The 19,706-nt window shown below is 31.0% G+C and overlaps 2 protein-coding genes across 2 annotated transcripts; one reads left to right on the top strand and one right to left on the bottom strand.

The window, feature by feature from the left end:
• The first annotated feature begins 7,061 nt into the window (after positions 1-7,061).
• LOC114390221 (tubulin alpha-3 chain-like) lies at positions 7,062-10,148 on the top strand. Its single transcript, XM_028350923.1, has 5 exons — positions 7,062-7,313; positions 7,909-8,123; positions 8,216-8,415; positions 8,866-9,374; positions 9,574-10,148. Exons 1-5 carry the CDS (start codon positions 7,201-7,203, stop codon positions 9,866-9,868), a joined length of 1,332 nt encoding a protein of 443 aa, XP_028206724.1. The 5' UTR covers positions 7,062-7,200; the 3' UTR covers positions 9,869-10,148.
• A 2,174-nt stretch (positions 10,149-12,322) lies between these two features.
• Positions 12,323-13,565, bottom strand: LOC114390371 (ethylene-responsive transcription factor ERN1-like). Its single transcript, XM_028351094.1, has one exon. The coding sequence runs from the start codon at positions 13,443-13,445 to the stop codon at positions 12,594-12,596; it is 852 nt and encodes a 283-aa protein (XP_028206895.1). The 5' UTR covers positions 13,446-13,565; the 3' UTR covers positions 12,323-12,593.
• Positions 13,566-19,706: the final 6,141 nt, after the last annotated feature.

The raw sequence follows: 19,706 nt of genomic DNA, 5'->3' as shown, positions 1-19,706 counted from the left end.
AGAAATGACCAGAACATATTATTTTTAAGGTTTACCCAACGATAAAACAACTAAACCCACAATAAAAAGAAATATTTTTTATTAGTTTTTATAAAGCAAAAGAAAAACTACATATGTTAACAAAAAGACCAAGGCTAAACTTTTTGCACTCCCACTATTGTTTCTTGTTGCATCTCATGACATTCTGGGAAGCACAGTCCACTTAAAATTATCTTAAACCTCACTCACTGTTGGATCAACTAGTCTTGCATATTCTCTCACTCGTCTTTTTAAATATATTCTTTTATCATTTATTAAAATATAATAAAAAATATTAAACTTTACGAGACTTGCATGATATTTAATAAGTCTCACTCATAATTATGTTATTTTTAATAAATTTTAAAAAATATCAATTATTAATAAATGTATTAATAGTACCCTCTTAAAGAAAATAGTACCCTACTTATATTGATATTCCCTTTGATAATAATTTTAAGAGATGTAATACGCTTATAACAATTTATAGTTTGTGATTTTGTGAAACTTTATTTTTTGTGGCTATTTATCTCCATTATTATCATATGTAATAAATTATGTGTAAGGAAAAAAACAGACACATAAAGAATATTATATAAATTGTTGTATAGGTAACATTTTTCTAATTTTAATACCTACAGTTTATCTTGTTAGGTACCTAAGTATTTCTATAAAAAAATTATTACACTCATTAATGTTGTGTACTTTTACCTAATTATAAAAAATTAATGAATATAAAAATATTGATAAATAAGTATAAATTTCATAAATTTATTTATTTTTAATTGGAAGATAGATATAATAGAAGTCAAGTTTCATAAATTTTATTTTTTAAATTTATTTATATGTATGCATGGCTATGAGACAAGTAAATATCATGGTAGTTGTACTTAGATGCATTTTCATCTAATTATCTGAATGAGTACTCATATCTATACTAATTAAATAGATAATTATCTAATCTATCATAAGTAATTTTGCAAGATAAATTGATAAATAAATAAATAAAATAAATGAATAAAAAGGTATTTAATGCAAGTATTTATCAAATACATTACCCATTACCATGTTTGGATAATTGTTTTATAAATTCTATAGGTGAAGAAAATAAAAATAAAATAAAGCTAAAATCAGCTTATATATTATCATGTTAATTTAATAATTTCTCCAAAAGCTAATTTATAACTTTATCTTGTAAAATAATTTATTTCATTTTTTTCTCCCTTTAAGTGTTTATGAAGACCTTTATTCATTTTTTTTTCATCCATAAATCAGTGGTTATGTTTGTTTTGCAATATCTTTTAATCTCTCATTAGGTAGAAATAAGCTGGGCCAACCAAGACTTTCATTAAATAGGTCTATCCTATTTTAAAAATTCAAGGCTTGAATCTCACCTATTTGAAAGTCTAGTTTGGTTTATTAACCTACTTTAAGGCATATTTCATATTAGAATTTTTATAAAAGTCTGGGTAACTTCTCTTTATAATAGGCTCATAAACTAGTGAGAAAAACTCTATATAAACCAAAGTATAATCTATAAAAATCAAAATTGTTGTTACTCAATGCATAAGACAAAGGTAAAAATAGGCAAACTAAATTTTATAAGAGTCAAGTCTAGCATATTAATATGATATAAATTTATCACCTTTAAGATAACTTAGTTAAAAACTTATTTTGTAATAAGCCCTCTAAGTAACATAAATTTGACATTCAAAATATTTTTAAAAGATAAATAAATATATGATTTTGTAATTTTAATAATAATAATAGTAATAACAATACTAAACAAATGATTATAATTTATACAAAATTGACTTAAATAGGTTGGTCTGTTAAACCTAAAAGATTTTTATGACCTAAAGTGTGACGTTTTTAAGCAAATAAGCTTTTATAAGAATCTAAGTCTAACCAATTTTTGAAAAAGCTTAACATGGGCCTGATGTAGGCTAAGTTATTGGATTTGGTCCCACCCCTACCTCTCATGAACTGTGGTTAAATGCCTCTTGCGAAGCGTGAAAGAAGTACTATTGTGTGTTTGTATTAGTTCATTTTATATTTAATTTTTTTGGATAAAAGCTTTACAGAAACTTTTACAACATTGAAAATAACTATAGATAATTACTACAATTGAACTTATGTTAGCTCCAGATTCATTGGACCTCTACTTAAATTCAGAAGTTGCAGTGCACAGTATCAAAGGAAAATTATCTATGCCTTAATTAGGGGATTTTTTTTATGAGAATTAGGGGATTGGTATTGCTGTATTGTGGAATAAAACAAATCCGACATCCAGATTTAAACCCCACTTGTATCTTTAATTAAGATAAACGAAAACTCTGTTATAAATGTAGTTTAAACCTGGAAGCATTCCCCTACCTTAAATTAAGATGTTATCCTCAATCTTCCCTTAAACTTTTATAAACTAAACATTAATACTCTAGAAATGCAAGTAGATATGAAACTAGATTCATCAAATCCACAAACTGTTAGCTCTAGACTGGGATATTGAGGTTGATCATGTTTATAGATAAGCAAATCGTACTGTGAATACTTTTGCCAAGCTTGGTCTCTACTAAGACCATTAACATATTATTACAAGGAGCCTTAGGTGGCTCATGAAATTCTTGCAGATGTTACAAGAGTCTCTACTCCCTCTTTTAATTCCCTTATAATTTTGTTTTTAGGCATAAACTCCTCTTTATTCTAAAAAGATCAATAGTGCTACGTAATTTGATTTTTTTTATTAAAAAATATGACAAAAATACATTAATAACATTAAATTTCACATTGTTTAATAAAAAAACACCAATTTAAAATTTTAAGCATTACCTTAAGAGTTTACAATCTTAGAATTATAAGTTTTGAGTCAAACTCAATTTTACAAAATCTTATAAAGTGAAATATATACTCTAATTTAGTAATACCACTAGTCTCCAACATACAAAATCATTTTATATGTGAAGCCTTTTATTGTGTTTGGAGTACATATAACATGAAAACATTAAATACATTTTATTAAATAATACTTTAAAGTATTTAATAGAGAGAAAACATTGAATTTTTATGTTTTTAAGATAATAAATATTTTTTGTTGAATTTTTTAATTTTTATGATAATTTTTATCATATGTCTTTGAACAAGTATTGGGAAAAACATAACAATAAAGGTAGCATAGACTCATGCATGTGGCCAAAGATAAGGTAATTGGCAAAAAGTCATTTCAGGTATGCATTTGAAATATTTTATTTTATTTTATTATTACTATTTTTAATTCTAAACATCTTCGAAAGAACTTTTCAAAATACAGTTACTTTTTTTTTATAAAAAAAAATGTTTATCAAGCATGTTGAAGTCACCACCAATAAAATAAATTGTATTGTACGAAACAACGAATTAGTATTTTTGTTAAAGTAAACAAACATAGCAATATTCCACTCATATTTCACAAAAATATAAGGGTTTGCCGAGAGTGCTTTATTAATATTACTATAATCTTTCTTTTGTGGCCATCCCTGAGCCACAGATTAATGGTGACAAAATTGTTTAATGTGGATGTGGTTGTTGGAGAAGTGATTTATTGTAAGCCGATGTAGTTGGTCATTCTGAAAAATATGTTCATCTAATCATCTTTATATTACTAATAAATAGTATTATCTCTTTTTGCCCGGTGGTTCATGTTTATGGTGTATGATGATGCTATACGTGAAGAGCTTTGGAAAGAGTTGTCTTTTCAAGAAAAATAACTTTGTTCCTTGGTGTCTAGGTGGTTTCCATAAGGTAATCTATGGTTGGGAAAAGGTTGATTGGTGGCTCCAAATTCTCCATCTTTCTCCAAATTCTCCAAATTGCCTTATTTAATGATTGTGCTCTTACCGACCTTGATTGCAAGTGGTCTGATAGAGTTGTGGCTAATAATAAATGGATATGAACCATTCCCAACAATTGTCTTATAAATGTTCCCATGTTGATCACTACAATGACTCTGGTGTGTTTAGCTTCTTTTTTTTTCTTTCTTTCTTTAATGTATAATATGCATAAAGATTTCAATATAAGATTTCGTATAGATTATTTAATTTTTTTACTATTAGGCCAGGTCTAGCTAGTAAGTTTGGGTAATTGGCTTTGCCTGCCTCAAATATATACAGAAAAAAAAACTTAAACATCTTTTAGTGAAAACGCCCCACTTAAACAAAAATGGAACAAACATTTATAATGATAATTAAATAAACTAAAAAAACTTGAAAATTGAAGAAGAAAAAGTATATTATTGAAATAGATCGAATTTTGGATCAGATGTTGAAAGTCAATCCACTTCAAATTGAACCCAATTTTATTGTGTATTCAAGATTATTTAATAATTAATTACATTTTCTAGTATTCACGAACTTGAATGAGTTAGAAATCGAAGAAAAAAGAATGAGTTAGGAATTTGATATATTGTGTATTTGTTCTTTGAGTTTTCTATAGTTGCTCTCCGAGAGACTCGTTTTTCACACATTTTATTTAACATGTTTATGGTCATTTTTTGATTATGTTCCAACAATTTTTATGTAACTAAAACTAATTAAATAAATTTTACTTCTTGAATCAATAAAAAAAATTAAAAATTGTGTTCCAAAATCATGGTTTCAGGAGCCTTGAAGATATGATTAGTGAGAACCGTTAAGGAAGCCTGACAATTTTGAGATCAATTAATGAAATAACTCCTCTAGAAATGTGATCATGTCTTTGTTTTGTTTTGAATTTTTTTTAACGAGTGTGATGTTATCTTCAACAAGCCTTATTGTGTGTTTAATTCTGCGTTTCCTACCACTGGATTCAATTAATGAAATAACTCTCAGTAGTAGCTTTCACTTCCTTTTTTTTTTTTCATTTTGATGTGAAAAACAACTCATACTTATGTTAGCAACGTTGAATCAAACACACTGTTAATTAACTGTTGTTCTAACTCAATATAATCATTATATATTTCATGTACATCCTTATTACTTTAAATTCTAAAATAATTTCGTCTTCCTCACTTAGTTGCTCTCCTCATGTCATGTAACTATAGTAGGTGAGAAGCTATATAACTTAACTCAAACATTATTATTCGGATTTGTCACAGATATGTGATTAGAGTTTTATTTCATTTTTTTAAAACTGGCGACTGGTGAGTCATTAGGGACACAAAAGTGCTGTCACCGTTATCCAAAACTTTTATATACGTAAGAAGTATGATTCATGAAAATGATCAAACAAAAAATTATTTCTTGGAGACATTACTACAGTTTTTTTTCTTAACCATTGACAACTTATCAAACACTATTATTTATTGATTTTGACAATAGACATTAAAAATTTATTAACATAGGTTAATCAACATATAATTAAATAGTACTCATATCTAACAAACTTGTGAAAAGCTATCAATGCTTGGGAAAGAGTTATCATCAAAACCTTCAATGAGAAGATTAAATGCATTTAATAGAGTGGAGGCATATCCAATCTATACTGCTTCTTGTCCAAGTAATTTTGAAGCTAAGAATAAAATCTCCTAATGGAAAAATATAAATTTGTTGAACTTATAACAAAATTAAATTCAAGCACTAGGGACATGGAGGTTGAAAGGTAGATTGATTCAGCCTTTCATGCTTCAAAGATCTATGGCAGTGAATAGTGATAGTTGAAGTCACAACTGACCAGGCCAAATGAACCGATCATACAGAGATCCAGCGTTTCCAATTTTCTACACCAAGTTAGCCCACAAAAGCAGTACAGAATTGCAGGATAGAATCATAGAAAGTTTCTTTATTAGCTTTGCTGAGTCTTCTGAACATTCTCAGCAAGTAACTCTTATGATTGTTATTCTGTTATCACTGATTTTTGGTACAAAGGCTAACTGTACTATTGACCCATCTTGTCAGATACCAATATTTATTTAGGAAAAAAATCATCACTAGCTAATTATCACTAAGCACATTAAAAAGCATAGTAATCAATCAATCATTACAAATATAAGAAGTAAGGACACATGCCTTTTTTAGTACAATTTTTCTAATCACTGCTAATTTTAAATCCTAATCTAAGCATTGTAACTTTCACTCAATTAAAACTAGACTCTAGTTTTTGTTTTTCGTTTGCTTTGGCTGTATTTTTTCTGACTGATAAAAAACTATCACTCAATTAATATCATCCTACACGTGATGTAATAAAAAATCTGATATATTTTAAGAAAAATATCTAACTTAACAGTCTTAATTGAAGAGAAACGTGGAAGAGCAACGTCATCAGCTGTATAGCTGGTACAGCTCGCCTCAATGGAAAAAGATGTGTCACAAATGCAAGATAGATGATAGTGCATAATAAATAAATAAACAAATATATATATATATATATGTGTGTGTGTGTGTGTGTTTTTTTTAACTATGACATAATAGGACAAAACTATATACAGTTATAGAGATTTTTCTGACACGCAAATCTTTATTAAGTGGATTACTAAGAAGAAAATTTAATTCTTATTGAAAAACAATACAGAAAGATACAAGAAATTGTTTAAGTTTTTTCTTAAATAATATATACTCCACAATCTAAAATTTTATTTATATTATCATTCAAAATTATAAATTATTATATCTAATAAATTTATTAATTTTATAATAAAAAAATAATTTTGTAATAATGTGGAATGATATTGTGTGATGCATGTAACCATCTCATCCAATAGATAAGACAGATAAGACTTGTTGTTGTGTTGGTTGAAGGTATAAAAACTTTTATACTCAACAGCGCATGTGCTTGTCATGCCTGCGTACTTTGTGCCGAGCTATGACATGAAATTTACAGCAAAGGAGACAAGGACTTGTGCCCCCACAGATAAGTTGCAAAACCGACCCAAACAATGAACCCCTTCAACTCCACCGAGCAGTTATCTTATCTCCAAATGAGGGTCCCCCACTTTATTATTAAAAACTCTCTTCAATAATTTAAGATATTTGTCAACTGTAAAAGTTTGTAACCATTTGACTATTTAGCCATCCCTTCATATATTGTGATTATGTTATTATGTCAAATTATAACTCCAAGGAAATAAAACAAATACAATCAAAGAATCTTCTTTGCTTTCTCTCCTTTGCACTTTCCTTCTCCTCCTTGTGATTTTTTGTTTGCATCAAAGGGAGAAACTGGGAGACACAGAAGATGAGAGAGATAATTAGTATTCATATTGGACAAGCTGGAATTCAGGTGGGGAATTCATGCTGGGAGTTGTATTGCCTTGAGCATGGAATTAACCCCGATGGGACCATGCCTAGGTACACTGCCTTATATGATCATTGCTGTTTTATGTGTTGTTTACATTAATTATGTATCTTCATGGAATTGGCTTGATTCTTTAGGTCTTTTGAGTTTGGTGTATTTTTTTCACTCAATTTTTGGCCTTGAATAAAAAAAAAAGAAGAAGCTTAATTTGATTGATTTTCAACATGATTGTCTTACTTGCTCAATTAGATGTAATCCTTAAACTTGATATATTTTCCAAAGTGCATCTAGGGTCCATTATTTAGCACTCTGCCAAATTGGAAAACTAGGGATATCACTTCAATTTGGATCAACATATTACTACTCTGATCTATAGTTATATGTTTAAATGTAATTCTAGAATCTTATAATGTAACTTTCTCATGTTGTTTCTATCATTGTTTCCCATTAATTGGTTGAGTTATTGTGGAGTACTCTCGGTGGGGTCTTAGAGTACCATTTGGAGTCCAAATTCATATTGAATGAATTTTATCATTTTCTAAGCTTATAATTTCTCATTACTCTAAAACTAGAACTTGATTTTTGTTTTGACTTATCCATTCTAATTATTTTTCCTAATAATTGACATTTATATCTGCTTAATTGCAGTGACACCTCTGTTGGCATTGCACACGATGCTTTCAACACCTTCTTCAGCGAGACCGGATTCGGCAAGCATGTGCCAAGGGCTTTATTTGTTGATTTGGAACCTAGTGTTATTGATGAAGTAAGAACTGGTCCTTACAGACAACTCTTTCACCCTGAGCAATTAATTTCTGGCAAAGAAGATGCTGCTAATAACTTTGCAAGGGGACACTACACTGGTAAGTCAATTTTTTCTGATGCAGATAAAAAAATGGCTAATCTCTTCCTTGTTTAGCTGGACAATGCCACTTACTGTGTATCTATGCCGCAGTTGGAAGAGAAATTGTCGAACTATGCCTCGATCGTATCAGAAAATTAGCAGACAATTGCACTGGTTTGCAAGGATTCTTGGTTTTCAATGCTGTTGGCGGTGGTACTGGTTCTGGTTTGGGATCATTGCTGTTGGAACGGTTATCTGTCGATTACGGGAAGAAGTCTAAACTTGGTTTTACCATCTATCCTTCTCCTCAGGTATTTATTTTCTTAAAATCATTGGAAAATAACAAAGAAAGTAAAAAGATCTGTTTGTGGTGCATCAAACAAACACTTGTTAACATCATTCTGTCTTCTGATTTTCCAGTCTTTGATTCAGGACAGTATTCCTGTAGGAAATATATTTCTTGCCTGAGTAATCATATTCAAATGGAAACAATTCCAGTGAAATATAGTAGAATGCCCCCTATTTTATTTTTGAATATTCTAAGATACAATGTAGCATTGCCGCCACAAAGGAAACTACCTAGTAGGCTTAAATTAAAAGAGATACAGATACTTTTTCTCAGTTGTTGCTCAACATTCTCTTGGGATTTCTTGATTTTGTTAACTCATGTTCTATTGTTTGGTTATTAATTGTTTATATGTGCATATTGTTATTGATTATCCATGTGGAATGCCTTTATGGTAGTACTGTTTTTCATTCAGGTATCTACTGCAGTTGTTGAGCCTTACAACAGTGTCCTTTCCACTCATTCTCTTCTTGAGCACACTGATGTGGTTGTGCTTTTGGACAACGAAGCAATATACGATATCTGCAGAAGATCATTAGATATAGAAAGGCCAACTTACACTAACTTGAACCGTCTGATATCTCAAATTATCTCTTCCTTGACCACTTCCCTGAGATTTGATGGTGCGATTAATGTGGACATTACCGAGTTCCAGACTAATCTCGTGCCATATCCTCGTATTCACTTCATGCTTTCATCTTATGCCCCTGTAATATCTGCTGCAAAGGCCTACCATGAGCAGCTATCTGTTCCCGAGATCACCAGCGCTGTTTTTGAACCATCAAGTATGATGGCTAAGTGTGATCCAAGACATGGAAAGTACATGGCATGCTGCCTGATGTATCGCGGAGACGTTGTTCCCAAAGATGTAAATGCAGCTGTTTCAAATATCAAGACAAAGAGAACAGTTCAGTTTGTTGACTGGTAACTAAACTTCCTTGGAGTGTCTTATTATTAGTTATAGTTTAGTATGTGTTCCTTGCCTAATGGTTTTTGTTCCTTCTATTGTAATTCTAAAATGATACTTAGTCCAATAATTGCTAGTTTGGGGACATGTTCTTTGGAGTTTTCCATTTTTTCTTGACAAAAAATCTTATAAGGTGATTTTTATGGCAAAATTCAGGTGCCCTACTGGATTCAAGTGTGGTATCAACTACCAGCCTCCAACAGTGGTACCAGCTGGTGATCTTGCCAAGGTGCAGCGGGCGGTTTGTATGATAAGCAACAACACTGCTGTTGCTGAGGTTTTCGCGCGCATTGATTACAAGTTTGACCTCATGTATGCCAAGAGGGCATTTGTTCATTGGTATGTGGGTGAAGGAATGGAAGAAGGTGAATTCTCTGAAGCCCGTGAGGATCTTGCTGCTCTTGAAAAGGACTATGAAGAGGTTGGAGCAGAAGGCGAAGAAGAAGAATAAGAAGAACACGACGATTACTCGAAATAGAGTCAATCATTCATCAACATTTTCACCAGCTACCTTACCTACATCTCCCTTCTTTTCTCTGTCTAATGTCTGTCCTTGTCCGTTGAATTTTAAGCATTTTTCTGTTGTGTGCTAGCTCTGTTCTTACTATTGTTTCATGTTAAAGTGTTAAGTGATACAATTGCTTTCCTCATGAGCAGCAATGGTTTATTTGTAAGTTTCAGTGAAAGAGCAAAATAAAGGACAGCGTAGGAATGCTGCAATTTTCATTACTTAAAAAAGAAATCATATGTTTAAAAATATAGCAAAATAAAAATGAGGGACTAAAGAGATAAATTGGCTATATAATGTTTTCTGCAAGTGAAAGGATAGTTAGGATTAGATTTTGCTATAAACTATAATAATGTATATCCAAACTTTCAAATGGTGATTGTCATCTAAACTAGCCAATATATTTCCAATATTAAACCACAGCTCATGTCATATAATAGCATTTCCTACATTCATATTCAATCCAACCAGTTACACCCTCCCATAGTATATCCAGAAACAAACTATCTTGATCAGAAGAAATTCTGTATCACAAAACTAAGTGTTTGAGGAAAGGAAACAAGTTGAAGGTCTGTGGTTCCACTTCTACACTTCCCTGTTATACAACATTGGTAGAAAATATTGTTACATTACATGGTCTTTTTATACACAAACGATCAGGTATATTAATTACAAATTTGAAGGCCTAAGCAGAATTGGAGATTGCAAGCTTTTATCATAAATCAATTCTAGAACTTACCTACTTCGTATATGATTAAAACCCTTTTATTTTATTGTTTTCATTTTAAAGGCAGAAGAAGACTGAAAAATAACTAATGTTGTCATGATAAAAAAAATCCTACCATTTGTATTGAACATTAGTGGAAGACTAGAAGTCCACCATTCCATGAATATTAATTATAATAGTGGTGTTACATAGCATTAAGCAAGCCTCTTTTTGTTGCTGAACAAGTTGCTTGTTTGGTCAAAAAAATTTGACTCCTATGCCTTTGCAGGCTCCGCCCGAGCAATTCCTTTATGTTTAATCTAAGACCATACCTGAGACCAGGTTCAGACGTAATTTGTCTCCACTCATGTTCTGTAGTGTCATGTATCTATCAAATTTGACCTATCCTACAAAATAAATGTGAGTGGCTTATCCTTCACAACAAATATTTTTAGGTTGAATTTATTTTTTAGATTCAATTTGCTCCCCTATTTTTTTCGTATTTAATTAGATTTTCTAATTTTTAAAATCAATTTAATTTGATTTTATTGTTTAAATTAGATCATCGATGTTAAGAAATCATACTTTGTGGCGGTTTAAAATCATCACTAAGTGATTTTAAACTACCATAAAATATATATTTAATAACCCCTTCAATCTATTGTATACGGCATGACCAAATTGAATCGTTTTAAAAATTAGATGATCAAAGTGAACTCAAAAAAATTTAGAGGATGAAATCAAATCTAAACAGTAAATTAGTGGGGGAAAACTAATTTAATCATATTTTTATTGCTTTTCTTTTGTAAATATGGTGCTGAGTTATTCCTTGTAAGCATGCCTTTAAGAAAAGTTCTTTATTCTTTGCTAGTCTCTCATGCTGACGAGTTTTGGTCTATAGAAATTTTCACATCATTTTTTATACTTCCCATGGGGTTTGTCTTTTCCTCCAACTCATAAGGCCAGCAGACATTATTCTTAGATTTAAACAACCACTGTCTAGGTTTTGCACTTACTCCAGAGTTTTAGTAATTGGTAATATCTAGATGGTTGTTTTAGAGTGCTATTCTTGATAGCTAAGTCTCAATGCATTCTTCACTAGCCCAATGCAAGAGAAGTGAGGATAAGGATTAAGAAAAGTGGAGTATTAAAAAAGGGAGATTCTGGGTCCACAAGACTGAGCAAGATGTTTCCTTATCCTTGGATGTGATGGGTAATTTAATCTTAGTCCTATCACTAATCTCCAAAGTAATTAAATAAAGACTCCAAAGTTAATCATTTCTATGATGGTTCACCAGCTAAGGTTTGGGACAAGAGAATGAGACAAGTTTATGTATCCATAATTGATTGGGTAAATAACCATATAGCCAAAACAGATTACCAAAAGGCATGAGTTATGCAAAAGCATTGGACCAAAATCTGAGAAGATACGGAAGCATATTTTTCATTAATTATTAATAACAAAGCAAGCATATATAATACTTGTCCCTTTCATGTATGAAGGAAATTAATGTGCGTGATTTCTACTGTTTATCCATGTAAATCAACGTGAATAGTTATTTTGATTTTTTTTCTCTAAGATCCAAGATTCCAATTTGCTTACTTTGCCTCCAAAGTCTAGATTTTCACACTGACATATTCCTAGAAAGTAGACTGTGATACAAAAAAGACTTGAAGATTTACTTTTGACATTTAGGATGTGAAAAAGAGGAACATAAGTGCTCAGACTTTTTACATAATAAGGATTGAAAAAGAGCTTTCACAAAATGCAACTCATGGATCTTCCTGCTGACAATTAAGCAGTTAGGAAAACAAAATTATATCTCACCAAAGCTATATATATGTTTTTGTAATATTTCAATTAGATCACACACCCCTCCCTCGAATTTTCAATAATAGCAAAATAAAAAGGACTAATGACATTGAGAAGGAACAATTGCAGGATCATTTAGACCTTCAAGTTTAACAGAACATTGAGCATAAGGGTGGAAGATCCCAGAGAGTATCATTGGAGTCCTGAACAGTTTCCATGTACTCTTGCACCCCATTAATTGCATAGAGTGAAGCTGATATTTGTCTTTCAACTTTCATTCTTTCAAATTCTGAAAGCTCCAAGTCAGCTGCATTAGTGAGGAGGCCATCATCAATCTTTGGTATATCCAATATTTGAGCAATAGGAAAACGATCAAAGACAGTTCCAAAGCCCCATGAAGCATTGGATTGATGACCTGACTCAAACTCCTCCCTGCAATTGCTCAAATCTGGTTTATAAGCATCATCAAACAGATTCGAACTTCGAGTATTTGCGGTAGAAAGAGACTTATCATTCTTGTCATTGCCATTGCTTGAATTACTACTAGTACTAGTACTAGTACTAGTACTAGTACAAGTGCTAGCACTTCTAGTAGTGGTAACTTTTGGAGCAGGTGCATTATTTGCATTAGCATTAGTATCTTCCTGTTTTTTTACACCTTTTCTGTTGTTAAGAAGATTTCGAATTCGAGAAGCAAGAGGGGAATCCAAGGACACATGAGTGATGAAGTTGGTGCGAGTGTTTGATCCGCGAAGAAGGCACGCAGCTTCATCGTAGGCTCTTGCTGCTTCCTCAGCTGTCTCAAATGTGCCAAGCCACATTCTTATCTTCTGAGTTGTGTCTTTGATCTCAGCAACCCATCTCCCTGAAGGCCTTTGTCTCACTCCAACAAATTTGTTGGTGTTGTTGCTTCTGCTTCTCCCTTTCAACTTTCCTCCTTTGGTGATTGCAATACCTGATTTCTGTTGCTGCAGGTTTGGTTGTTGGAATTGAATTTCCATCACAATTTTATTGAACAAAATGGTGTGTTAGTGGGAGAAGTTATGATGAAGGTATATGTCAAGAAGAGACAAGAGGAGCAGAAAGTGTTTTAGCTCTCACAATGTTGATGAAAAGCTGGATATTACTTAATTTTCATGTTGTTTGCAAGCTGTGAGAATCTATATATATGTGTATGAAAAAAGGTGCCTAACTTTTCAGCAAGCAAGTGGGATTAATATATTATATGCACATCTTCAAATCAGTATCCTTAGGAATATTAATTAGCAACACCATCCTTCAAATTCAATATCCCCTTTACTTTTTGAACAGAATGGCCGCGCTTATGTGTGTTTTTGTGGGCATTGCATCATTGAAAGAGTCAAGCCTTAGTTTGAAAGTATGCACCAAAAAGAATCAATTTAATGTAGCTTTATTCTACTTCTAATCTTTTTTTCCCTTAATACTAGTATTTAATGTAGTTTCAGCTAGCCATACTCCTTTCTTTCTTTCTTTTTCTTCTCAAAAGCATTATGTTTCTAAACAAACAGGAAAAATAAAATTAACTAAAAGCCTACATTCTAAAGTCCAACAATACCTCTCCCCATGCCCTAAAATGACTACATTTTTTGCTTTTGATTATAGAATTTTCTCATAAGGTAAAATATGATTAATGTCTATTTATTTATTTATTTATATCTATATCAAGTATTGTTTAACAATTACCAGATAAATCGTACTATAGTCTATAGGTCCATACGCATGAAAAAAAAAATTAAAAAAGTCAATTTCTTAAATAAAAATCAAAACTTTAAGTGATTAATCTTTAACTTCTAATCATAAAAAATACTTTGTATTAACCCAATAAACAAACAAATCCTAATAAGTGTGTCATAAATTTATTTATTTTAGATCAAAAAGACTAAAATCTTCATTTTAAAATTTAAGGACCAATTTAACATATAATATTTTAACAAATTAATTACATCTCTTAAATAGAGAGACAGAAGAAACCAATTTAATGAGAAAATTAAATTTAGATAATTCTTTTAAACCAATACAACCTGTTAAAAAGCATAAGAGAGTAACAAGTATTGTATTATTACTTTCCTACATCTTCAAACGGTCATAAAATCACACCTTAGGTCAACATCCGATTTGGTGAAGTATCCTAAGGGCTACCTAGATAAAAACCAACAGTGTAAAAAAAAAGGAAATAAGAAACTATGCTTTAGAGAGACTGAGAATACCAAGTCCTTGTTCTCATTCTTCCCCACATTCTGCTAAGTCAAACAGTTGAAAGTATGGTAGTGAAGGCATGAATGGTTGCCACTTGGAGGCTCCAAAATGATCCTTCAGATGCACCCATAAACTAAGAGATCATTAAAGCCATGCTTAGCACTACCTCACCTATATATGTAGCTAATATTAATAATATACTAAAGATTCATGCATATATTATATCTTATAATATCGTGCGTGCTGCGTTTGTTGTAAGTTGTACCCCTCTTCTCACGTCACCCAGGGCATTTTGTTCCCCTCTATTATGTTTTATTAATAGATTCTTCTTCATCATGTTTCAACCAATTCCGAGTTTTTGATTTGTGTGACATTGTCCTTGTCTACTTTGTTAATTGATTGAGAAAGACAATTAGCTAATATTGGCTAACCTAAAACAACTATTCAGTCTAAGTTAATCCTCGAACGGTTTTCCTTTTTTCATGCTTATTTTTTAATTATGAAATTATGAAATTTGAAAATAATTAAATATTGCATGCCACTAGAAGTTTACAATGGATCTCACGTTAAACAGGAATGAAGATATGGGGAAAAAGACACAAGTTTGTTGTATTAAATAAATTAGCAACCCAATATGGTAATGTTATCTTGGAAAATCTTTCCGAGATCAAGTTTATGAAAGCATTTATCATAATGACGATAATAGTTCATTAATCATGTTAGCAATAATTGTGTCCTTTAGCGTAGCTTGAAAATTTATTATTATAAAGCAAAAGGTACGTAAAGAGATATTAAGCTTCGTCAATTTGAATAGTATGGTAACTTTTGGTACTGATTTGAATATTGTGGTATCAATAATAACAACTCAATAAGTTTAAATAATAGGTTAAATTGTAATTTTTATCCTTCTAATTTCTTAAATTCATAATTTTGATTCTCTTAAATTTTAATTATAACATTTGATCCCTTAGTCTTATAAATTGATAATTTTGATCCTGATGATAAATTATTAATAAATAATTCTGATTAATTGAGTTATTAACTTAATTATAAATTAATTAAAATCATTAATTATTAAAAAATAATAAAAATTATTAATCCTAATTTTCCACAACATTGTACTCCTCTTCTTGCATCTACCTTTACTGTCACACGTGACTCTATTGCCAATAATACCATATTAAAGTTAATAGTTTTATTAAAAAAAAATTAATGATAAAGAATTTGTATTTAATGTATAATTATTTTAATCTCTAATGATCAATATTATTAGTTAATAATCTATGAGGAAGGTCAAAATTATAAATTTATATAATTAAGAGGACCAAATATTATAATTAAAAATTAAAGAGACCAAAATCATAAATTTAAAAAACTAAGAAGACTAAAATTACAATTAAGCCTAAATAATACTAGCATTACAAGTAATGCATGATTTTTAATAGAAAAAGAGTGAGAGAAAAAATACAATAAAATGTTTTAAATTTTTAAAAACAAAAATAAAATACATTAAAAACAAAATAAAGTGTAAACTGTTAAGCCATTGACACATGGTCATGCACTGACAGTAAAAAAACATTTAAAGTATAAAAAGCATTAAATAAATAGTATCAAGAATTTAATGGTCATGTACTAGTATAAAATATTTTTACACTATTGTCTAATCATAACTTATTATTAATATAACTTTTAAAGTACAAAACATTTTTATATATCTATAGATGACAACAAAAAGTTAAATAAATAATATCAAGAATTTAATAATCATGCACAGACCGTATAAAATATTTTTATATAGTTATTTAATCATAATTCATTGTTAATATTAATATAACTTTTAAAATAATTATTATAAAATTTAATAAAATTATCATACAAGATCGATAGTAATCAGATTACGTTATAAAAAAATTTACACTATGATCATTTTTCTCTATTATCAAATAATAAATAGAAACTTAAACTGTCATGCATAATAAAAAAAAATGTAATAGTACTAGAAAAATGTAACTTCCCAGTAAATTGTGTAGAATTGTTAGAGAGGAAAAAGGAAGAGTCCAAGTGCCCTGAGTTCCTTTAATGAACAATATTTTTCAATTGTTAATAAAATGGATAACATTGAGGAGCGTGTATGAGGAGACGCCTGATGTTAGATGCTTCAACTACTATTGCGGTAAAGGGGACCTTCAGATTTTGAATGAGAATCTTTCCCATAGAAAAACAAACCCAAACAACTTATGAAGCGGGGACACTTCAGCCCTTTGTCGTGTTTGGTGTCCGACACGTGTCAGTGTCAGTGTCCGACATCGACATGACACCCGTATTACGTTCTATATTTTGAACATTACAGGTGTCCACGTGTCCGTATCCGTATCGTGTCCGTGTCGGTGTCAGTGCTTCATAGCAAACAACCCTTTTTCTCTAATTTTCTATGCATCATTTTCCTTTAGTTGCCTTGGTTGTTTATCAAATTTAGCCTTCTGATGTCTTTTAAAGTTATTAGCTCATTTAAAATAATCTAACTCTAAAGTCTAATGCCATTTCAAATTTTTTAAGGACAAAAATGAATTGAAATATAAGCACATATTTAAAGTCAATGGTGCATGCTCAGGCTGTTTTTAATATTTCGCACCCATGTACTTCCATGTTTGATACCTACTACAACTACTACCCGTTCCTCTGAGTTCATGGAAATTGAAATGAGTAGTACTTAAGCGTAGTTAATCATGTAGACATTGGAGAGACAAATACATGAATGTTAATTGATATAACCCCTCTAATATGATAGGAGTCAATTTTTTTTTTATCATTTTTGTCAACACATACGAGCATACCAACAAGATATAATATTTGATTTGATCCATTGACAATACTAAAATGTTATACTGCTATTCAATCATAAGTTAACATATACAATAATTAACATCCGATTTTTCCTATTGGATTAGATCATTTAGTTTTCGATTTCAAACTTGAAAATGGATCATATTTACATAGAACAAACTTTTATACACGGAGAGGATCAATTTTCAGTTTTAGTTTTGAAAAATGATTCAATTCAGACTAAATTTATTAATGAATTCAACATCTTACTCAAACTATCGACTTTCCTATATTTTTATGAAATTAACATCCATCCTTTAGTTTTGTAAAAGTACATTTGAGAGCAGGAAGACAGTTATAAAAACTGGTGAATTATCTCATGCAAGAATAAAAATGTCTCTATACTAAAACTAAAACACTTATTATCATCTCAGTTTTTTTATCCAACCAAACAAATGAAAAAAGATAACTTTCAAAATAACTTTTTTCTTTTCAATCCAAGCAAGATGGTGTGTAATGTGCGACACCAAAACTTGTTTCACACCGTGCGTGACTGCGTGAGTGCATTTTTTCTTCTTTTTCTTTCCTTTCCAAGTTTGTCCGTTCACCCTTTCTTCCTGCAAGCAACCGCACCACAATGCCACCGCCGCGATTTCTGGCGACGACAGCCAACATTTTTTGTTCTTTCCTCCTCTTCAACCACCATTATTGTTTCACTTGGTTATAACCATCATTGTTGTTCTAAAACAAGTCGTGTCGCTTAGATTTAAGACATATGTGAACACAATGAAGCTAGATCTGTTGCGTCAATGGAAGACCGTGCAGAACAACCAACACACGCTTGCAACAAATTTTGAAATGGAAGCTCTGCAACGACGGCTTCATCTTCAAGCAAGGGTCTTTGAATCGATGCTTTGTCGTTGTCAAAGGCGCAGGAAGTGGCAACAGAGAGAAAAAAAATCTATTGAGGATTTTGGACTTCAAGTCTCAATTTATGTTGCTTGGGATTTTTTTTACAGATCGGGTTGTGGCTCAGAAATTTCTCTTTTCTCTCAGATTTCAACCCCAAAACTAGGGGGCCGAAGTTGTGAGGCCCGCCCCGGACCTGTCCCAATTTTAACCGAAAAAATTTGAATTGATCCAGTCAGGGTCAAATTTTTCCAGACAGTTAAAGTTGAATTAGGGGTCAAGAATGAGATTATTAATACTCATCCTGTTAAAAATATACCTATATATAACACATTAAAATTTGAAACTATTAGATAAAATCATATGCTACTATTAAATTGTATATTTTATATTATCATGTATAATCTAAAAATATATTATGATCGTTATTTAAAATTATAATTTTCATTTTATGAAAAATTATATTTTTACAAGATTTCATAAGCATGTCAGAGCGAGACAGGACTGGAAAAATCCAACCACATGGTGGGCAAAGATGGGAAAAATCCACCATCCCGTTGGGTTGTGGGAGCGGGGAAAATGGAGAAAATGGAGAGTTGGGCATGAAATAAGTAAAATTGGACCTTGACCTGCCCCTTTGTCATGCTTACCCAAAACACCATTTCTTTGTTACACTGAGAAATAAAAGTCGGGTAACGGTTCTGGATTGGCATGGGAGAACATAGGAAATTTGATGTACGGAAGAGGAAGAGCATTTTCTATAAGTGTGGTTGTGTTAATGATGCTTTGTAATTAATTGTTGTTGCTTGGATAACCTTATTTTCTGGAAATTTTATATAAATTTGAGTGGGTTGATTAAATTTCTTTATTGTCTTAATTTTTTCTTTTCTTCATTCATCCTTCCCCTCACCGCCGTTGTCATTGAAGAAGCGCAGAGGGGCGATAAGAAGATGGGGAAGCTTTATGTTTTTCGATACTTTTTTTTTTATATTTGTTGGTCGAAGAGGATGGAAGGCTCATCTTCGACAAGGTGGAAACGGCGTCGCCAGAAAAGCAAAGGGTAGAGACGGATGAAGTGTGTGAGAGAGAGGACAAGGAAAAAGTGCATGGTAAATCAAGAATTAAAGGGACAGAAAAAAAAAAAAGAGAAAAAATCACACCCATGGATTCAAAATTTATAAAATCTAACGATGTACGGGTGAAAAAATACTTCTGCATGGTGCGAAAGGTGTTATGCTTGCCGTCTCCAAAGAACCTAAAAGTTATGTTAATTTTTTCGCCACCTCCATCTTTCTACCCTACTCGCTTCTATT

The sequence above is a fragment of the Glycine soja genome, chromosome 16, assembly GCF_004193775.1.
Source record: "Glycine soja cultivar W05 chromosome 16, ASM419377v2, whole genome shotgun sequence".
In the NCBI taxonomy this organism is placed as follows: Eukaryota; Viridiplantae; Streptophyta; class Magnoliopsida; order Fabales; family Fabaceae; genus Glycine; species Glycine soja.
The sequence above is the reverse complement of the archived record's forward strand: the minus strand, read 5'-3'. Positions and strand labels throughout refer to the sequence as shown.